Source organism: Sphaeramia orbicularis, chromosome 8, assembly GCF_902148855.1.
Source record: "Sphaeramia orbicularis chromosome 8, fSphaOr1.1, whole genome shotgun sequence".
Lineage (NCBI taxonomy): Eukaryota > Metazoa > Chordata > Actinopteri > Kurtiformes > Apogonidae > Sphaeramia > Sphaeramia orbicularis.
Genome location: NC_043964.1, coordinates 8852743 through 8874765, shown reverse-complemented (window position 1 = coordinate 8874765; position 22023 = coordinate 8852743). Strand labels below are relative to the sequence as shown.

General features: G+C 34.9%; 1 protein-coding gene and 3 gene segments (V, D, J or C); all 4 read left to right on the top strand.

The window, feature by feature from the left end:
• The first annotated feature begins 1024 nt into the window (after window positions 1-1024).
• Window positions 1025-3659, top strand: LOC115424020 (immunoglobulin lambda variable 3-21-like). The segment is given in 3 exon segments: window positions 1025-1101; window positions 3063-3132; window positions 3223-3659. Coding segments are annotated over 2 exon segments (378 nt in total).
• Window positions 3660-5300: 1641 nt separating this feature from the next.
• On the top strand, window positions 5301-5818 carry LOC115424194 (Ig kappa chain V-VI region NQ2-6.1-like). The segment is given in 2 exon segments: window positions 5301-5390; window positions 5481-5818. Coding segments are annotated over 2 exon segments (378 nt in total).
• A 1862-nt stretch (window positions 5819-7680) lies between these two features.
• LOC115424015 (immunoglobulin lambda-1 light chain-like) overlaps window positions 7681-22023 on the top strand; it is a 29292-nt gene continuing 14949 nt past the window's right edge. The window contains exons 1-3 of one of the 5 annotated variants that reach the window (XM_030141086.1): window positions 7681-7785; window positions 7876-7962; window positions 21513-21742. In XM_030141086.1, the coding sequence (XP_029996946.1) occupies window positions 7746-7785; window positions 7876-7962; window positions 21513-21742 (357 nt within the window). In that variant the 5' untranslated portion in view covers window positions 7681-7745. Of the gene's footprint in view, window positions 7786-7875; window positions 8202-9924; window positions 10040-10129; window positions 10456-12199; window positions 12294-12383; window positions 12710-21220; window positions 21336-21425; window positions 21743-22023 lie in introns of those variants that run through there. The other 4 variants (XM_030141082.1, XM_030141079.1, XM_030141083.1 and 1 more) reach the window with 4 other exon arrangements.
• On the top strand, window positions 15450-17994 carry LOC115424019 (immunoglobulin kappa variable 3-15-like). The segment is given in 4 exon segments: window positions 15450-15516; window positions 15607-15928; window positions 17694-17763; window positions 17854-17994. Coding segments are annotated over 3 exon segments (429 nt in total).

Genomic DNA, 22023 nt, shown 5'->3' with positions numbered 1-22023 from the left:
ATTTAGTTTTTATTTATTTATTTCGAGCATGCAAAGAAACAAAATTTAAAAAAAAATACAGCAAAATAAGACAACAACAAAATAACATTTAAATGAACAGAATCTATCTTCAAGTATGTGTCTGAATGTGAATGGTCAAAAAGGAGTAGGAAGAAGTATAAACTTATTTAATCCTACCCCTCAAGTGCTTTTCAACCTTTATCAATAACTTAATACATGAATCAAGCAAGACTTTTTTCCTAATTTAGCATTAAGCCACAACTAATACATATTACAGTAATTGAATTACGCTCAACAATATGATCATGGTAGTTCAGTCATACAATCAGACATCAACAGTTCAACAATTTTCTTCAATAACTGCAGCATATTTCTATGTATTCTTCTTGGTAGTTCTTCTCGGTTCAACTGGACTGGTTCAAGTCATTTGAAAATGTTTCATCTCTCATCCAAGAGACTTCTTCAGTTCTCTTGGTTGAGGGACGAAACATTTTCAAAAGAGCTGAACCAGTCCAGTTGAACCGAGAAGAACTACCAAGCAGAATGATGACCTGGGCAAATGAGAACCCACACAGACATTCTATTTATTCAATCCCTTGGACCATATCAAACATGAGTAATTCCCCCTAATTAAAATAAACCGTAAAAATGTAATAAATAACTTGAGAAGTCTTTAAGACTTTTTGACCTATGCAATAAAACACATGAAGTGAATCTGCATAATTTACATTATTTATGGGTGGTAATTGTTGAAATGTGAAACTCCTCCTTCTCTGCTTCTCTCTTTATAAGTTTCACTCTCCATCCTTTTGTCTCATCTGAACAGTAAAGGACATTTATTCCACATCCTGACAAGATGTTGGCGACCCTCTGCACTCTCATCACTGCTCTAACATGTAAGGAGTCTGATTTACTGCAGCTTTGACCTCATATTGGATCCTTCAGTGTGTGTTTATCTTCACTTCATGTCACGTAGTTGTTTCCAGGTGTGAGTGGTGTGACGGTGGTGACACAGAAACCTCCTGCTGTGACGGTGGAGAAAGGAGAGACAGTCACCATGGACTGTAACTTAGGCAGTGTTACTGGCAGCAATTGTTACTGGTATAAACAGAGTCCAGGAGGAGTTCCTCAGTTTATACTCGTGTATTATCACAGCTGGGGCTCCCCAAGCTATGGCTCTGGGTTTTCATCACCAAAATTCAATTCTAATCATCAATCTCGATCAGATTATCGGCTGATCATCAACAATGTGCAGGAGGGAGACTCTGCAGTTTACTACTGTAAAACATGGGATAGCTCTGCTTCTGTATCACAGTGATTTACACCATGACAAAAACCTCCTCACTTCAGCTTCTGCTTTTTGGTTCTTTCACTTTCTCTGAGCATGAGTTAATCACAGACAAAGCTGCTAGGGTATGGCTTACTCATGTCTGTCTGTGTCATCAATTATATATTTACATATCTGACTGAAATAATTATATTATTTTTGCTATTTTAATTATTATTGTTCCAGTTGTATTACTATTGATATTTCTATAATTGCTTTTTATCGTAATTGCAAATCTATACTTTGGCATTATTATCCATTACATTCAAAAAAGACAGTTGTAGGCCTATAGCTCAACAAAAAATAAGTCTATATCAATCTTTATCAAGCTTGTTTTCCAACAAAAGATTGAATTGAAACCCACTGTTTGTGAACCTTATATCTTGCAGTAGCTCATTCAAGGAATCTATAGTTTATAGCTATACTATTGGATGAGACTAATTATGATATTATATAGTCAGGTTCATACATATATATTTGGACTGTGGCACAATTTTTTTAATTTCACCTCTTTATGCCACTAGAGTCAATCTGAAATGAAGCAATAACACTGTGATTAAAGTGTGGACTTTCAGCTTTAATTTGAGGGGTTTAATAAAAACATTGCATTAACTGTTTATGAATTACAACCATTTTTATACTTAGGGATCTGACTTTTATCTCATTAGAATCATGAAATGACATTCACCTGATTCATTAGTGACATTCCATTTAATAAGAGTTTTGTATCATAAAATAGTTCATTTGTCTTCAGCTGACGATTCATTTCAGTGATGCTTCATCTTCACCTAACAAGTCATTATATTTACCCAGAGTCTCCATTATTTTTAATCAAGTCTATGATGTGACCTGAAGAAAATACTGGACATTCACACAACAGCTAAAAGGTGATTTATATTCTATATATTTACTTATTTATTTTTATTCATTTATTTCAAACATGCAAAGAAACAAGGTAAAACAAAACAAGCCAAATAAGACAAAAACAAAATAACATTTAAATGAACAGAATCTATCTTCAAGTACGTGTCTGAATGTGCATGGTCGAAAAGGAGTAGGAAGAAGTATAAACTTATTTAATCCTACCCCTCAAGTGCTTTTACACCTTTATCAATAACTTAATACATGAATCAAACAATAAATTTTCCTAATTTAGCATTCAACCCACAACTAATGCATATTACAGTAATTGAATTATGCTCAACAATATTATCATGGTAGTACAATCGTACAATCAGACATTAACAGTTCAACCATTTTCTTCAATAATTACAGCATATATCGATTTTGTCTTCTTGGTTGTTCTTCTCAGTTCAACTGGACTGGTTCAGGTCTTTTGAAAATGTTTCATCTCTCATCCAAGAGACTTCTTCAGTTCTCTTGGATGAGAGACAAAAAATTTTCAAAAGAGCTGAACCAGTCCAGTTGAACCGAGAAGAACTACCGAGCAGAATGATGACCTGGGCAAATGAGTACCTACACAGACATTCTATTTATTCAATCCCTTGGACCATATCAAACATGGGTAATTCCTCCTAAATAAAACAAATTGTAAAAATGTAATAAATAACTTGAGAAGTATTTAAGACTTTTTTACCTATGTAAGACAACACATGAAGTGAATCTGCATAATTTACATTATTTATGGGTGGTAATTGTTGAAATGTGAAACTCCTCCTTCTCTGCTTCTCTCTTTATAAGTTTCACTCTCCATCCTTTTGTCTCATCTGAACAGTAAAGGACATTTATTCCACATCCTGACAAGATGTTGGCGACCCTCTGCACTCTCATCACTGCTCTAACATGTAAGGAGTCTGATTTACTGCAGCTTTGTCCTCATATTGGATCCATCAGTGTGTGTTTATCTTCACTTCATGTCATTTTGTTGTTTCCAGGTGTGAGTGGTGTGACGGTGGTGACACAGAAACCTCCTGCTGTGACGGTGGAGAAAGGAGAGACAGTCACCATGGACTGTAACTTAGGCAGTGTTACTGACAGTGCTGGTCGCTGGTATAAACAGAGTCCAGGAGGAGTTCCTCAGTTTATACTCTCAAATTATCATGGCTGGAGCAACCCAAGCTATGGCTCTGGGTTTTCATCACCAAAATTCACATCTAATCATCAATCTCAATCAGATTATCGGTTGATCATCAACAATGTGCAGGAGGGGGACTCTGCAGTTTATTACTGTCACACATGGGATAGCTCTGCTTCTGAGGACGTATCACAGTGATTTACACCATGACAAAAACCTCCTCACTTCAACTTCGGCTTTTTGTTTTTTTTCACTCTCTCTGAGCATGAGTTAATCACAGACAAAGCTGCTAGGGTATGGCTTACTCATATCTGTCTGTGTCATCAATTATATATTTACTTCTATTACTGAACTAATTTAATTATTCTTGCTATTTTAATTCTTATTGTTCCAGTTGTATTACTATTGTTATTTCTATAATTGCTGTTTTATAGTAATTGCAAATCTATACTTTGCAATTATTATCCATTACATTCCTGGCAAAGAAAGACAGTTGTAGGCCTATATGTCACCAACAAATACGTCTATATTAATCCTTATCAAGGCTGTTTTTCCAAGAGAAGATTAAATTGAAATCCACTGTTTGTGAACCTTAGATCTTGAAGTAGCTCTTTCAAGGAATCTATAGTTTATAGCTATACTATTGGATGAGACTAATTATGAAATTATATAGTCAGGTTTATACATTTATATTTGGACTGTGGCAAAAATGTTATAATTCCACCACTGTATGCCACTAGAGTCAATCTGAAATGAAGCAATAACACTGTGATTAAAGTGTGGACTTTCAGCTTTAATTTGAGGGGTTTAATAAAAACATTGCATTAACTGTTTATGAATTACAACCATTTTTATACTTATGGATCTGACTTTTATATCATTAGAGTCATGAAATGACATTCACCTGATTCATTAGTGACATTCCATTTTATCAAACAATCAGTTTTGTATCATAAAATAGTTCATTTGTCTTCAGCTGACGATTCATTTCAGTGATGCTTCATCTTCACCAAACAAGTCATTATATTTACCCAGAGTCTCCATTATTTTTAATCAAGTCTGTGATGTGACCTGAAGAAAATACTGGACACTCACACAACAGCTAAAACAGGTGATTTATATTCTGTAAACATTTATTTATTTTTATTTATTTTTGTCGAACATGCAAAAAAGCAAAATAAAACAAAACAATGCAAAATAAGAGAAAAACAAAATAACATTTAAAGAACAGAGTCTTACCTCAAGTATGTGTCTGAATGTACATGGTCGAAAAGGAGTAGGAAGAAGTATAAACTTATTTAATCCTACCCCTCAAGTGCTTTTACACCTTTATCAACAACTCAATACATGAGTCAAACAATACATTTTTCCTAAATTAGCGTTCAACCCACAACTAATACATATTACAGTAAATGAATTATGCACAACAGTATCATCATGGTAGTACAGTCATACAAAAAGACATCAACAGTTCAACAATTTTTTTATATAACTACAACATATTTCTATTTATTCTTCTTGGTAGTTCTTCTCAGTTCAACTGGACTGGTTCAGGTCTTTTGATAATGTTTCATCTCTCATCCAAGAGACTTCTTCAGTTCTCTTGGATGAAAGATGAAACATTTTCAAAAGAGCTGAACCAGTCCAGTTGAACTGAGAAGAACTACCAAGCAGAATGATGACCTTGGCAAATGAGAACCTACACAGACATTCTATTTATTCAAACCCTCGGACCATATCAAACATGAGGAATTCCGCCTAAATAAAAGAAATTGTAAAAATATAATAAGTATTTTGAGAAGTCTTTAAGACTTTTTCACCTATACAATAAAACACATGAAGTGAATCTTCATAATTTACATTATTTATGGGTGGTAATTGTTGAAATGTGAAACTCCTCCTTCTCTGCTTCTCTCTTTATAAGTTTCATTCTCCATCCTTTTGTCTCATCTGAACAGTAAAGGACATTTATTCCACATCCTGACAAGATGTTGGCGACCCTCTGCACTCTCATCACTGCTCTAACATGTAAGGAGTCTGATTTACTGCAGCTTTGACCTCATATTGGATCCATCAGTGTGTGTTTATCTTCACTTCATGTCATGTTGTTGTTTCCAGGTGTGAGTGGTGTGACGGTGGTGACACAGAAACCTCCTGTTGTGACGGTGGAGAAAGGAGAGACAGTCACCATGGACTGTAACTTAGGCAGTGTTACTAACAGCCCTGGTCGCTGGTATAAACAGAGTCCAGGAGGAGTTCCTCAGTTTATACTCTTTCATTATCATGGCTGGAGCAACCCAAGCTATGGCTCTGGGTTTTCATCACCAAAATTCACATCTAATCATCAATCTCAATCAGATTATCGATTGATCATCAATAATGTGCAGGAGGGGGACTCTGCAGTTTACTACTGTCAAACATGGGATAGCTCTGCTTCTGAGGACGTATCACAGTGATTTACACCATGACAAAAACCTCCCCACTTCAACTTCTGCTTTTTGGTTTGTTCACTCTCTCTGAGCATGAGTTAATCACAGACAAAGCTGCTAGGGTATGGCTTACTCATGTCTGTCTGTGTCATCAATTATATATTGGCCTATATTACCGAAGTAATTATATCAATCTTGCTATTTTAATTCTTATTGTTCCAGTTGTATTACTATTGTTATTTCTATAATTGCGTTTTATTGTAATTGCAAATCTATACTTTGGCATTATTATCCATTACATTCCCTGCAACGAAAGACAGTTGTAGGCCTATATCTCACCAAGAAATATGTCTATATTAATCTTTATCAAGCTTGTTTTTCCCAAGAGTAGATTAAATTGAAATCCACTGTTTGTGAACCTTAGATCTTGCAGTAGCTCATTCAAGGAATCTATACTTTATAGCTATACTATTGGATGAGACTAATTATGACATTATATAATCAAGTTCGTATACATATATATATATATATGTATATATATATATATATATATATATATATATTTGGACTGTGGCACATATTTTGTAATTTCACCTCTGTATGCCACTAGAGTCAATCTGAAATGAAGCAATAACACTGTGATTAAAGTGTGGACTTTCAGCTTTAATTTTAATAAAAACATCGCATTAACTGTTTATGAATTACAACCATTTTTATACTAATGGATCTGACTTTCATCTCATTAGAATCGTGAAATGACATTCATCAGATTCATTAGTGATATTCCATTTAATAAAAGACTTTTGTATCATAAAATAGTTCATTTTTCTTCAGCTGACGATTCGTGTCAGTGATGCTTCATCTTCACCGAACAAGTCATTATATTTACCCAGAGTCTTCATTATTTTTAATCAAGTCTACAATGTGACCTGAAGAAAATACTGGAAACACAGAACTGCTAAAAGGTGATTGATATTCTATATTTTTATTTATTTATTTTTATTGATTTGTTTATTTCAAAGATACAAAGAAAAAAAATGAAACAAAACAATGCAAATTAAGACAAAAAAAAGAAATAAATAAATCAACAGAATCTATTTTAAAGGACATGTCTGAATGTGCATGGTCGAAAAAGAGCAGGAAGAAGTATAAACTTATTTAATCCTACCCCTCAAGTGCTTTTACACCTTTAGCAATAACTTAATACATGAATCAAACAATACAATTTCCTAATTTAGCATTCAACCCACAACTAATACATATTACAGAAACTGAATTATGCACAACAATATTGTAATGGTAGTAAGTAAGTAAGTAAATTTTTTTTATAGAGCACTTTTCACAGACAGAGTCACAAAAGTGCTTTATCAATTCAAATCAGAATCAAATTAAGTTTACAGAGAATGGTAGTACAGTCATACAATCAGACATCAACAGTTCAACTTTTTTTTTTCAATAATCACAGTGTATTTCTATTTATTCTTTTTGGTAGTTCTTCTCGGTTCAACTAGACTGGTTCAGGTCTTTTGAAAACATTTCATCTCTCATCCAAGAGACTTCTTCAGTTCTCTTGGGTGAGAGACGAAACATTTTCAAAAGAGCTGAACCAGTCCAGTTGAACCGAGAAGAACTACCAAGCAGAATGATGACCTGGGCAAATGAGAACCTACACAGACATTCTATTTATTCAATCCCTTGGACCATATCAAACATGAGTAATTCCCCTAATTAAAATAAATTATATAAATGTAATAAATAACTTGAGAAGTCTTTAAGACTTTTTCACCTATACAATAAAACATATGAAGTGAATCTCCATAATTTACATTATTTATGGGTGGTAATTGTTGAAATGTGAAACTCCTCCTTCTCTGCTTCTCTCTTTAAAAGTTTCACTCTCCATCCTTTTGTCTCATCTGAACAGTAAAGGACATTTATTCCACATCCTGACAAGATGTTGGCGACCCTCTGCACTCTCATCACTGCTCTAACATGTAAGGAGTCTGATTTACTGCAGCTTTGACCTCATATTGGATCCATCAGTGTGTGTTTATCTTCACTTCATGTCATGTTGTTGTTTCCAGGTGTGAGTGGTGTGACGGTGGTGACACAGAAACCTCCTGCTGTGACGGTGGAGAAAGGAGAGACAGTCACCATGGACTGTAACTTAGGCAGTGTTACTGGAGATAGTGGTCGCTGGTATAAACAGAGTCCAGGAGGAGTTCCTCAGTTTATACTCCGTTATCATCACAGCTGGGGCTCCCCAAAATATGGCTCTGGGTTTTCATCACCAAAATTCACATCTAATCATCAATCTCAAACAGATTATCGGTTGATAATCAACAATGTGCAGGAGGGAGACTCTGCCATTTACTACTGTCACACATGGGATAGCTCTGCTTCTGAGCACGTATCACAGTGATTTACACCATGACAAAAACCTCCTCACTTCAACTTCTGCTTTTTGGTTTTTTCACTCTCTCTGAGCATGAGTTAATCACAGAAAAACCTGCTAGGGTACGGCTTACTCATGTCAGTCTGTGTCATCAATTTCATATCTACTTATATTAACAAACTAATTTTATTAATCTTGCTGTTTTCATTACTATTGTTCCAGTTGTATTACTATTGTAATTTCTATAATTGCGTTTTATTGTAATTGCAAATCTGTACTTTGGCATTATTATCCATTACATTCCTTGCAAAGAAAGACAGTTGGAGGCCTATATCTCACCAACAAATATGTCTATATTAATCTTTATTAAGGCTGTTTTTCCAACATAAGATTAAATTGAAATCCGCTGTTTGTGAACCTTAGATCTTGCAGTAGCTCATTCAAGGAATCTATAGTTTACAGCTATACTATTGGATGAGACTAATTATGACATTATATAGTCAGGTTCATACATATATATTTGGACTGTGGAACAAATTTTTTAATTTCACCTCTGTTTTCCACTAGAGTCAATCTGAAATGAAGCAATAACACTGTGATTAAAGTGTGGACTTTCAGCTTTAATTTGAGGGGTTTAATAAAAACATTACATTAACTGTTTATGAATTACAACCATTTTTATACTTATGGATCTGACTTTTATCTCATTAGAATCATGAAATGACATTCACCTGATTCATTAGTGAGATCCCATTTTATCAAACAATCAGTTTTGTATCATAAAATAGTTCATTTGTCATCAGCTGACGATTCATTTCAGTGATGCTTCATCTTCACCTAACAAGTCATTATATTTACCCAGAGTCTCCATTATTTTTAATCAAGTCTATGATGTGACCTGAAGAAAATACTGGACACACAAAACAGCTAAAAGGTGATGTATATTCCACATATTTACTTATTTATTTTTATTCATTTATTTCAAAAATGCAAAGAAACAAAGTAAAACAAAACACAGCAAAATAAGACAACAACAAAATAACATTTCAATGAACAGAATCTATCTTCAAGTACGTGTATGAATGTGCATGGTTGAAAAGGAGTAGGAAGAAGTATAAATTTATTTAATCCTAACCCTCAAGTGCTTTTACACCTTTATCAATAACTTAATACATGAATCAAACAATACATTTTGCAAATTTAGCATTCAACCCACAACTAATACATATTACAGTAACTGAATTATGCACAACACTGTGATCATGGTAGTACAGTCATACAAACAAACATCAACAGTTCAACAATTTTCTTCAATAATTACAGCATATTTCTATTTTTTTCTTCTGGGTACTTCTTCTCAGTTAAACTGGACTGGTTCAGGTCTTTTGAAAACGTTTCATCTCTCATCCACGAGACTTCTTCAGTTCTCTTGGATGAGAGATGAAACATTTTCAAAAGAGCTGAACCAGTCCAGTTGAACCGAGAAGAACTACCAAGCAGAATGATGACCTGAGCAAATGAGAACCTACACAGACTTTCTATTTATTCAGTCCCTTGGACCATATCAAACATGAGTAATCCCCCCTAAAAAAAAACAAATTGTATAAATGTAATAAATAACTTGAGAAGTATTTAAGACTTTTTGACCTATGCAAAAAAACACAAGGTGAATCTGCATAATTTACATTATTTATGGGTGGTAATTGTTGAAATGTGAAACTCCTCCTTCTCTGCTTCTCTCTTTATAAGTTTCACTCTCCATCCTTTTGTCTCATCTGAACAGTAAAGGACATTTATTCCACATCCTGACAAGATGTTGGCGACCCTCTGCACTCTCATCACTGCTCTAACATGTAAGGAGTCTGATTTACTGCAGCTTTGACCTCATATTGGATCCATCAGTGTGTGTTTATCTTCACTTCATGTCATTTTATTGTTTCCAGGTGTGAGTGGTGTGACGGTGGTGACACAGAAACCTCCTGCTGTGACGGTGGAGAAAGGAGAGACAGTCACCATGGACTGTAACTTAGGCAGTGTTATTGGCGATAGTTCTCGCTGGTATAAACAGAGTCCAGGAGGAGTTCCTCAGTATATACTCAGATTTTATCACAGCTGGGACTCCCCAAGATATGGCTCTGGGTTTTCATCACCAAAATTCACATCTAATCATCAATCTCAATCAGATTATCGATTGATCATCAACAATGTGCAGGAGGGGGACTCTGCAGTTTATTACTGTCACACATGGGATAGCTCTGCGTCTCAGTTCGTATCACAGTGATTTACACCATGACAAAAACCTCCTCACTTCAACTTCTGCTTTTTGGTTTTTTTCACTCTCTGAGCATGAGTTAATCACAGACAAACCTGCTAGGGTATGGCTTACTCATGTCTGTCTGTGTCATCAATTATATATTGGCCTATATTACCGAAGTAATTACATCAATCTTGCTATTTTAATTATTATTGTTCCAGTTGTATTACTATTGTTATTTCTATAATTGCTTTTATTTGTAATTGCAAATCTATACTTTGGCATTATTATCCATTACCTTCCTTGCAAAGAAAGACAGTTGGAGGCCTATATCTCACCAACAAATAAGTCTATATCAATCTTTATCAAGCTTGTTTTTCCAACAGAAGATTGAACTGAAATTCACAGTTTGTGAACCTTAGATCTTGCAGTAGCTCATTCAAGGAATCTACAGTTTATAGCTATACTATTGGATGAGACTAATTATGACATTATATAGTCAGGTTCATACATATATATTCAGACTGTAGCACAGATTTTGTAATTTCACCTCTGTTTTCCACTAGAGTCAATCTGAAATGAAGCAATAACACTGTGATTAAAGTGTGGACTTTCAGCTTTAATTTGAGGGGTTTAATAAAAACATTGCATTAACTGTTTATGAATTACAACCATTTTTATACTTATGGATCTGACTTTCATCTCATTAGAATCATGAAATGACATTCACCTGATTCATTAGTGAGATTCCATTTTACCAAACAATCAGTTTTGTATCATAAAATAGTTCATTTGTCTTCAGCTGACGATTCATTTCAGTGACGCTTCATCTTCACCTAACAAGTCATTATATTTACCCAGAGTCTCCATTAGTTTTTATCAAGTCTACGATGTGACTTGAAGAAAATACTGAACACTCACACAACAGCTATAAAAGGTGATTTATATTCTATATATTTACTTATTTATTTTTATGTATTGATTTCAAAAATGCAAAGAAACAAAATAAAACAAAACAAAGCAAAATAAGAAGAAACCAAAATAACATTTAAATGAACAGAATCTATCTTCAAGTACGTGTCTGAAGGTGCATGGTCGAAAAGGAGTAGGAAGAAGTATAAACTTATTTAATCCTACCCCTCAAGTGCTTTTACACCTTTATCAATAACTTAATACATGAATCAAACAATACATTTTTTTTAATTTAGCATTAAACCCACAACTAATACATATTACAGTAATTGAAGTATGCACAACAATATTATCATGGTAGTACAGTTATACAATCAGACATCAACAGTTCAACAGTTTTCTTCAATAATTACAACATATTTCTGTTTATTCTTCTTGGTAGTTCTTCTCGGTTCAACTGGACTGGTTCAGGTCTTTTGAAAACGTTTCATCTCTCATCAAACAGACTTCTTCAGTTCTCTTGAACGAGAGACGAAACATTTTCAAAAGAGCTGAACCAGTCCATTTGAACCAAGAAGAACTATCAAGAAGAATGATGACTTGGGAAAGGTAGAACCTACACAGACATTCTATTTATTCAATCCCTTGGACCATATCAAACATGAGTAATCCCTCCTAAATAAAACAAATTTTAGAAATGTAATAACTTCAGAAGTCTTTAAGAGTTTTTGACCTATGCAATAAAAAACATGAAGTGAATCTGCATAATTTACATTATTTATGGGTGGTAATTGTTTAAATGTGAAACTCCTCCTTCTCTGCTTCTCTCTTTATAAGTTTCACTCTCCATCCTTTTGTCTCATCTGAACAGTAAAGGACATTTATTCCACATCCTGACAAGATGTTGGCGACCCTCTGCACTCTCATCACTGCTCTAACATGTAAGGAGTCTGATTTACTGCAGCTTTGACCTCATATTGGATCCATCAGTGTGTGTTTATCTTCACTTCATGTCATTTTATTGTTTCCAGGTGTGAGTGGTGTGACGGTGGTGACACAGAAACCTCCTGTTGTGACGGTGGAGAAAGGAGAGACAGTCACCATGGACTGTAACTTAGGCAGAGTTACCGGCAGTAGTTGTTGCTGGTATAAACAGAGTCCAGGAGGAGTTCCTCAGTTTATACTCCATAATCATCACAGCTGGGGCTCCCCAAACTATGGCTCTGGGTTTTCATCACCAAAATTCACATCTAATCATCAGTCTCAAACAGATTATCAGTTGATAATCAACAATGTGCAGGAGGGGGACTCTGCAGTTTATTACTGTCACACATGGGATAACTCTGCTTCTGAGAACGTATCACAGTGATTTACACCATGACAAAACCTCCTCACTTCAACTTCTGCTTTTTGTTTTTTTCACTCTCTCTGAGCATGATTTAACCACAGACCAAGCTGCTAGGGTATGGCTCACTCATTTCCGTCTATGTCATCGATTACATATTTACTTATATTACTGAAGTACTTTTATTAATCTTGCTATTTTAATTGTTATTGTTCCAGTTGTATTACTATTGTTATTTCTATAATTGTTTTTTACTGTAATTGCAAATCTATACTTTGGCATTATTATCCATTACATTCCTGGCAAAGAAAGACAGTTATAGGCCTATATCTCACCCATAAGTCTATATCAATCTTTATCAAGCTTGGTTTCCCAACAGAAGATTAAATTGAAATCCACTGTTTGTGAACCTTAGATCTTGCAGTAGCTCATTCAAGGAATGTATAGATGTATAGCTATACTATTGGATGAGACTAATTATGACATTATATAGTCAGGTTCATACATATACATTTGGACTGTGGATCAAATTTAGTAATTTCACCTCTGTATGCCACTACAGCAGTGGTTCTTAACCTGGGTTCGATCGAACCCTTGGGGTTCGGTGAGTCAGTCTCAGGGGTTCGGCGGAGGTCAAGACACACTCGACTCATTAGTCGGGTGTGTGTGTCGGGCTAGGTCCGTGTATGTAAACCAACGGCTTCGGAGACTCTGTTTCTGATTGACATCCAATATACGCGGTGTATTATTGTTGCTTATAGCACTACAACACATCCAGAAGTGTTTATAATCTCTTCCACTCGTCTGATGATGAATTATTTGAGTATTTTCCACATCGTTGTTATGACTTTTGTTACTTCCTGTTAACGACGGAGGCAGCCATGTGTAGCGTTTGTTTACATTTTTCGGTCACCGCACTGGTCAGTTACAATCATGTGACGGCCGACGCACCGTCGCGGATGGAGAAATCGTATTACGCTAAAGCCGAGCTAGTGCCGTAATAAGGATGCTGGACATGAAAACGAAGAAAAGGAACAGACTTTGCTGTGAAAATGACATGAGAGTGGCACTTGCCAAGGTGAAGCCACGCATTTCTGAACTGGTCTCTCAAAGGCAACAGCAGAAGTCACACTGATTTGCAGTACATATTCATTATTATTGTAGCCTGATGGAAATTAGGTGATGGGTGTGTGTTAAAATGTTAAAAATGATAAATAGCATAAATACAAAAAGTTCATTATTGGAATACAAAAATTAAAACCATTTCAGTGTGGTAGTATTAAAGAAGGTCATGTCTTTGTGAAAAGGTATGTAATTTGTTGTGAGTTCATGCATTGTATTGGTTTTGTTCTTTGAACACAGTGATGTTAATGCACGGTTCATTTTGTGCACCAGTAAAACATATACCTGTGTCTTGAATTTGGAAAAAAATCATATTTTATTTTTTTAATAAAGAAGGGTTCGGTGAATGCGCATATGAAACTGGAGGGGTTCAGTACCTCCAACAAGGTGAAGAGCCACTGCACTAGAGTCAATCTGAAATGAAGCAATAACACTGTGATTAAAGTGTGGACTTTCAGCTTTAATTTGAGGGGTTTAATAAAAACATTGCATTAACTGTTTATGAATTACAACTATTTTTATACTGATGGATCTGACTTTTATCTCATTAGAATCATGAAATGACATTCACCTGATTCATTAGTGACATTCCATTTTATCAAACGATCAGTTTTGTATCATAAAATAGTTAATTTGTTATCAGCTGACAATTCATTTCAGTGATGCTTCATCTTCATCTAACAAGTCATTATATTTACCCAGAGTCTCCATTATTTTTAATCAAGTCTATGATGTGACCTGAAGAAAATGCTGGACACTCACACAACAGCTATAAAAGGTGATTTATATTCTGTAAACATTTACTTATTTTCATTTATTTGTTTCGAACATGCAAAGAAACAAAATAAAACAAAACAAAGTAAAATTAAGACATAAAACAAAATAACATTTAAATGAACAGAATCTATCTTCAAGTACGTGTCTGAATGTGCATGGTTGAAAAGGAGTAGGAAGAAGCATAAACTTTTTCAATCCTACCCCTCAAGTGCTTTTAGACCTTTATCATTAACTTAATACATGAATCAAACAATACATTTTTCCTAATTTAGCATTCAACCCACAACTAATACATATTACAATAACTGAATTATGCTCAACAATATTATCATGGTAGTACAGTCATACAATCAGACATCAACAGTTCAAAAATTTTCTTCAATAATTACAGCATATTTATATTTATTTTCTTGGTAGTTCTTCTCGGTTCAACTGGACTGGTTCAGCTCTTTTGAAAATGTTTCATCTCTCATCCAAGAGACTTCTTCAGTTCTCTTGGATGAGAGACGAAACATTTTCAAAAGAGCTGAACCAGTCCAGTTGAACCGAGAAGAACTACCAAGCAGAATGATGACCTGGGTAAATCAGAACCTACACAGACATTCTATTTATTCAATCCCTCGGACCATATCAAACATGAGTCATTCCCCCTAAATAAATCAAAATGTAAAAATGTAATAAATAACTTTCGAAGTGTTTTAGACTTTTTGACCTATGCAATAAAACACATGAAGTGAATCTCCATAATTTACATAATTTATGGGTGGTAATTGTTGAAATGTGAAACTCCTCCTTCTCTGCTTCTCTCTTTATAAGTTTCACTCTCCATCCTTTTGTCTCATGTGAACAGTAAAGGACATTTATTCCACATCCTGACAAGATGTTGGCGACCCTCTGCACTCTCATCACTGCTCTAACATGTAAGGAGTCTGATTTACTGCAGCTTTGACCTCATATTGGATCCATCAGTGTGTGTTTATCTTCACTTCATGTCATGTTGTTGTTTCCAGGTGTGAGTGGTGTGACGGTGGTGACACAGAAACCTCCTGTTGTGACGGTGGTGAAAGGAGAGACAGTCACCATGGACTGTAACTTAGGCAGTGTTACTAATGGTAGTGCTCGCTGGTATAAACAGAGTCCAGGAGGAGTTCCTCAGTTTATACTCAGATTTCATCGCAGCTGGAACTCCCCAACCTATGGTTCTGGGTTTTCATCACCAAAATTCACATCTAATCATCAATCTCAAACAGATTATCGATTGATCATCAACAATGTGCAGGAGGGAGACTCTGCAGTTTACTACTGTCAAACATGGGATAGCTCTGTTAAAGAGTACGTATCACAGTGATTTACACCATGACAAAAACCTCCTCTCTTTTACTTCTGCTTTTTGCTTTTTTCACTCTCTCTGAGCATGAGTTAAAAACAAACAAAGCTGCTCGGGTATGGCTTACTCATGTCTGTCTTTGTCATCAGTTACATATCTACTTATATTAACAAACTAATTTCATTAATCTTGCTATTTTCATTACTATTGTTCCAGTTGTATTACTATTGTTATTTCTATAATTGCTTTATAATGTAATTGCAAATCTATACTTTGGCATTATTATCCATTACATTCCTTGCAAAGAAAGACAGTTGTAGGCCTATATCTCACCAACAAATAAGTCTATGTTAATCTTTATGAAGCTTGTTTTTCCAACAGAAGATTAAATTGAAATCCACTGTTTGTGAACCTTAGATCTTGCAGTAGCTCATTCAAGGAATCTATAGTTTTTAGCTATACTATTGGATGAGAGTAATTATGACATTATATAGTCAGGTTCATACATATATATCTGGACTGTGACACAAATTTTATAATTTCACCTCTGTATTCCACTAGAGTCAATCTGAAATGAAGCAATAACACTGTGATTAAAGTGTGGACTTTCAGCTTTAATTTGAGGGGTTTAATAAAAACATTACATTAAACAGTTTATGAATTACAACCATTTTTATACTTATGGATCTGACTTTTTTCTCATTAGAATCATGAAATGACATTCACCTGATTCATTAGTGACATTCCATTTAATCAAACAATCAGTTTTGTATCATAAAATAGTTCATTTGTCTTCAGCTGACGATTCATTTCAGTGATGCTTCATCTTCACCAAACAAGTCATTATATTTACCCAGAGCCTCCATTATTTTTAATCAAGTCTACGATGTGACCTGAAGAAAATACTGAAAACACAGAACCTCTTAAAGTTGATTTATATTCTGTATTTTTATTTATTTTTATTTTATTTATTTATTTCGAACATGCAAAGAAAAAAATTAAACAAAACAATGCAAATTAAGACAAAATTTTTTTTAAATGAACAGAATCTATCTTCAAGTACATGTCTGAATATGCATGGTCGAAAAGGAGTAGGAAGAAGTATAAACTTATTTAATCCTAACCCTCAAGTGCTTTGACCCCTTGAGCAATAACTTAATACATGAATCAAACAACACATTTTTCCTAATTATGCATTCAACCCAAAACTAATACATATTACAGTAACTGAATTATGCACAACAATATTATCATGGTCGTACAGTCATACAAACAGACATCAACAGTTCAACAATTTTCTTCAATAATTACAGCATATTTCTATTTTTTCTCCTTGGTACTTCTTGGTTCAGCTGGACTGGTTCAGGTCTTTTGAAAACGTTTCATCTCTCATCCAAGAGACTTCTTCATTTCTCTTGGATGAAAGATGAAACATTTTCAAAAGAGCTGAACCAGTCCAGTTGAACCGAGAAGAACTACCAAGCAGAATGATGACCTGGGCGAATGAGAACCTACACTGACATTCTATTTATTCAGTCCCTTCAACCATATCAAACATGAGTAATTCCCTCTAAATAAAATAAACTGTGTAAATGTAATAAATAACTTGAGAAGTCTTTAAGACTTTTTGACCTATGCCATAAAACACATGAAGTGAATCTGCATAATTTACATTATTTATGGGTGGTAATTGTTGAAATGTGAAACTCCTCCTTCTCTGCTTCTCTCTTTATAAGTTTCACTCTCCATCCTTTTGTCTCATCTGAACAGTAAAGGACATTTATTCCACATCCTGACAAGATGTTGGCGACCCTCTGCACTCTCATCACTGCTCTAACATGTAAGGAGTCTGATTTACTGCAGCTTTGACCTCATATTGGATCCATCAGTGTGTGTTTATCTTCACTTCATGTCATGTTGTTGTTTCCAGGTGTGAGTGGTGTGACGGTGGTGACACAGAAACCTCCTGCTGTGACGGTGGAGAAAGGAGAGACAGTCACCATGGACTGTAACTTAGGCAGTGTTACTGGCAGTAGTTGTTACTGGTATAAACAGAGTCCAGGAGGAGTTCCTCAGCTTATACTCAAGTATTATCACAGCTGGGGCTCCCCAAGCTATGGCTCTGGGTTTTCATCACCAAAATTCACATCTAATCATCAATCTCGATCAGATTATCGACTGATCATCAACAATGTGCAGGAGGGGGACTCTGCAGTTTACTACTGTAAAACATGGGATAGCTCTGCTTCTGTATCACAGTGATTTACACCATGACAAAAACCTCCTCACTTCAACTTCTGCTTTTTGGTTCTTTCACTCTCTCTGAGCATGAGCTAATCACAGACAAAGTTGCTAGGGTATGGCTTACTCATGTCTGTCTGTGTCATCAATTATATATTTACATATCTGACTGAAATAATTATATTATTCTTGCTATTTTAATTATTATTGTTCCAGTTGTATTACTATTGATATTTCTATAATTGCTTTTTATCGTAATTGCAAATCTATACTTTGGCATTATTATCCATTACATTCAAAAAAGACAGTTGTAGGCCTATATCTCAACAAAAAATAAGTCTATATCAATCTTTATCAAGCTTGTTTTCAAACAAAAGATTGAATTGAAACCCACTGTTTGTGAACCTTATATCTTGCAGTAGCTCATTCAAGGAATCTATAGTTTATAGCTATACTATTGGATGAGACTAATTATGACATTGTATAGTCAGGTTCATACATATATATTTGGACTGTGGCACAAATTTTTTAATTTCACCTCTGTATGCCACTAGAGTCAATCTGAAATGAAGCAATAACACTGTGATTAAAGTGTGGACTTTCAGCTTTAATTTGAGAGGTTTAATAAAAACATTACATTAAACAGTTTATGAATTACAACCATTTTTATACTAATGGATCTGACTTTTATCTCATTAGAATCATGAAACGACATTCACCTGATTCATTAGTGAGATTCCATTAAATAAAAGAGTTTTGTATCATAAAATAGTTCACTTTATCTTCAGCTGACGATTCATTTCAGTGATGCTTCATCTTCACCTAACAAGTCATTATATTTACCCAGAGTCTCCATTAGTTTTAATCAAGTCTATGATGTGACCTGAAGAAAATACTGGACATTCACACAACAGCTAAAAGGTGATTTATATTCTATATATTTACTTATTTATTTTTATTCATTTATTTCAAACATGCAAAGAAACAAGGTAAGACAAAACAAGCCAAATAAGAAAAAAACAAAATAACATTTAAATGAACAGAATCTATCTTCAAGTACGTGTCTGAATGTGCATGATCAAAATGGAGTGGGAAGAAGTATAAACTTATTTAATCCTACCCCTCAAGTGCTTTTACACCTTTAGAAATAACTTAATACATGAATCAAACAATACATTTTCCTAGTTTAGCATTCAACCCACAACTAATACATATTACAGTAATTGAATTATGCTCAACAATATTATCATGGTAGTACAGTTATACAATCAGACATTAACAGTTCAACCATTTTCTTCAATAATTAAAGCATATATCGATTTTGTCTTCTTGGTAGTTCTTCTCGGTTCAACTGGACTGGTTCAGGTCTTTTGAAAATGTTTCATCTCTCATCCAAGAGACTTCTTCAGTTCTCTTGGATGAGAGACGAAAAATTTTCAAAAGAGCTGAACCAGTCCAGTTGAACCGAGAAGAAGTACCAAGCGGAATGATTACCTGGGCAAATCAGAACCTACACAGACATTCTATTTATTCAATCCCTCGGACCATATCAAACATGAGTAATTCCCCCTAAATAAAAAAAATTGTAAAAATGTAATAAATAACTTGAGAAGTATTTATGACTTTTTGACCTATGCAATAAAACACATGAAGTGAATCTGCATAATTTACATTATTTATGGGTGGTAATTGTTGAAATGTGAAACTCCTCCTTCTCTGATTCTCTCTTTATAAGTTTCACTCTCCATCCTTTTGTCTCATCTGAACAGTAAAGGACATTTATTCCACATCCTGACAAGATGTTGGCGACCCTCTGCACTCTCATCACTGCTCTAACATGTAAGGAGTCTGATTTACTGCAGCTTTGACCTCATATTGGATCCATCAGTGTGTGTTTATCTTCACTTCATGTCATGTTGTTGTTTCCAGGTGTGAGTGGTGTGACGGTGGTGACACAGAAACCTCCTGCTGTGACGGTGGAGAAAGGAGAGACAGTTACCATGGACTGTAACTTAGGCAGTGTTACTGACAACAGTTGTCGCTGGTATAAACAGAGTCCAGGAGGAGTTCCTCAGTTTATACTCCATTATCATCATAGCTGGGACTCCCCAACCTATGGCTCTGGGTTTTCATCAGCAAAATTCACATCTAATCATCAATCTCAATCTGATTATCGCTTGATCATCAACAATATGCAGGAGGGAGACTCTGCAGTTTACTACTGTAAAACATGGGATGGCTTTTTTTCTGAGCATGTATCATAGTGATTTACACCATGACAAAAACCTCCCCACTTCAACTTCTGCTTTTTGGTTTTTTCACTCTCTCTGAGCGTGAGTTAATCACAGACAAAGCTGCTAGGGTATGGCTTACTCATGTATGTCTGTGTCATCAATTATATCTTTACTTATACTACTGAACTAATTTTATTATTCTTGCTATTTTAATTATTATTTTTGTTCCAGTTTTACTACAATTGTTATTTCCACAATTGCTTTTTTTTGTAATTGCAAATCTATACTTTGGCATTATTATCCATTACATTTCCTTGCAAAGAAAGACAGTTGTAGGCCTATATCTCACCAACAAATAAGTCTATATCAATCTTTATCAAGCTTGTTTTTCCAACAGAAGATTAACTTGAAATCCACTGTTTGTGAACCTTAGATCTTGCAGTAGCTCATTCAAGGAATCTATAGTTTATAGCTATACTATTGGATTAGACTAATTATGACATTATATAGTCAGATTCATACAAATATATTTGGCCTGTGACACAAATTTTGTAATTTCACCTCTGTATGCCTACTAGAGTCAATCTGAAATGAAGCAATAACACTGTGATTAAAGTGTGGACTTTCAGCTTTAATTTGAGGGGTTTAATAAAATCATTGTATTAACTGTTTATGAATTACAGGCATTTTCATACTTAGGGATCTGACTTCTATCCCATTAGAATCATGAAAGGACATTCACCATATGAAGTGAATCTGCATAATTTACATTACTTATGGGTGGTAATTATTTGAATGTGAAACTCCTCCTTCTCTGCTTCTCTCTTTATAAGTTTCACTCTCCATCCTTTTGTCTCATCTGAACAGTAAAGGACATTTATTCCACATCCTGACAAGATGTTGGCGACCCTCTGCACTCTCATCACTGCTCTAACATGTAAGGAGTCTGATTTACTGCAGCTTTGACCTCATATTGGATCCATCAGTGTGTGTTTATCTTCACTTCATGTCATGTTGTTGTTTCCAGGTGTGAGTGGTGTGACGGTGGTGACACAGAAACCTCCTGCTGTGACGGTGGAGAAAGGAGAGACAGTCACCATGGACTGTAACTTAGGCAGTGTTACTGACAGTGGTGGTCGCTGGTATAAACAGAGTCCAGGAGGAGTTCCTCAGTTTATACTCACATATTATCGCACCACAGCCTATGGCTCTGGGTTTTCATCACCAAAGTTCACATCGAATAGTCAGTCTCAATCAGATTATCGATTGATCATCAGCAATGTGCAGGAGGGGGACTCTGCAGTTTATTACTGTCACACATGGGATAGCTCTGGTTCTGAGAACGTATCACAGTGATTTACACCATGACAAAAACCTCCTCACTTCAACTTCTGCTTTCTGTGTTTTTTCACTCTCTCTGAGCATGAGTTAACCACAGACAAAGCTGCTAGGGTATGGCTTACTCATGTCCGTCTGCGTCATCAATTACATATTTACTTAAATTACCAAACTAATTATTTCAATCTTACTATTTTAATTAATATTGTTCCAGTTGTATTACTATTGTTATTTCTTTAACTGCGTTTCATTGTAATCGCAAATCTATACATTGACATTATTATCCT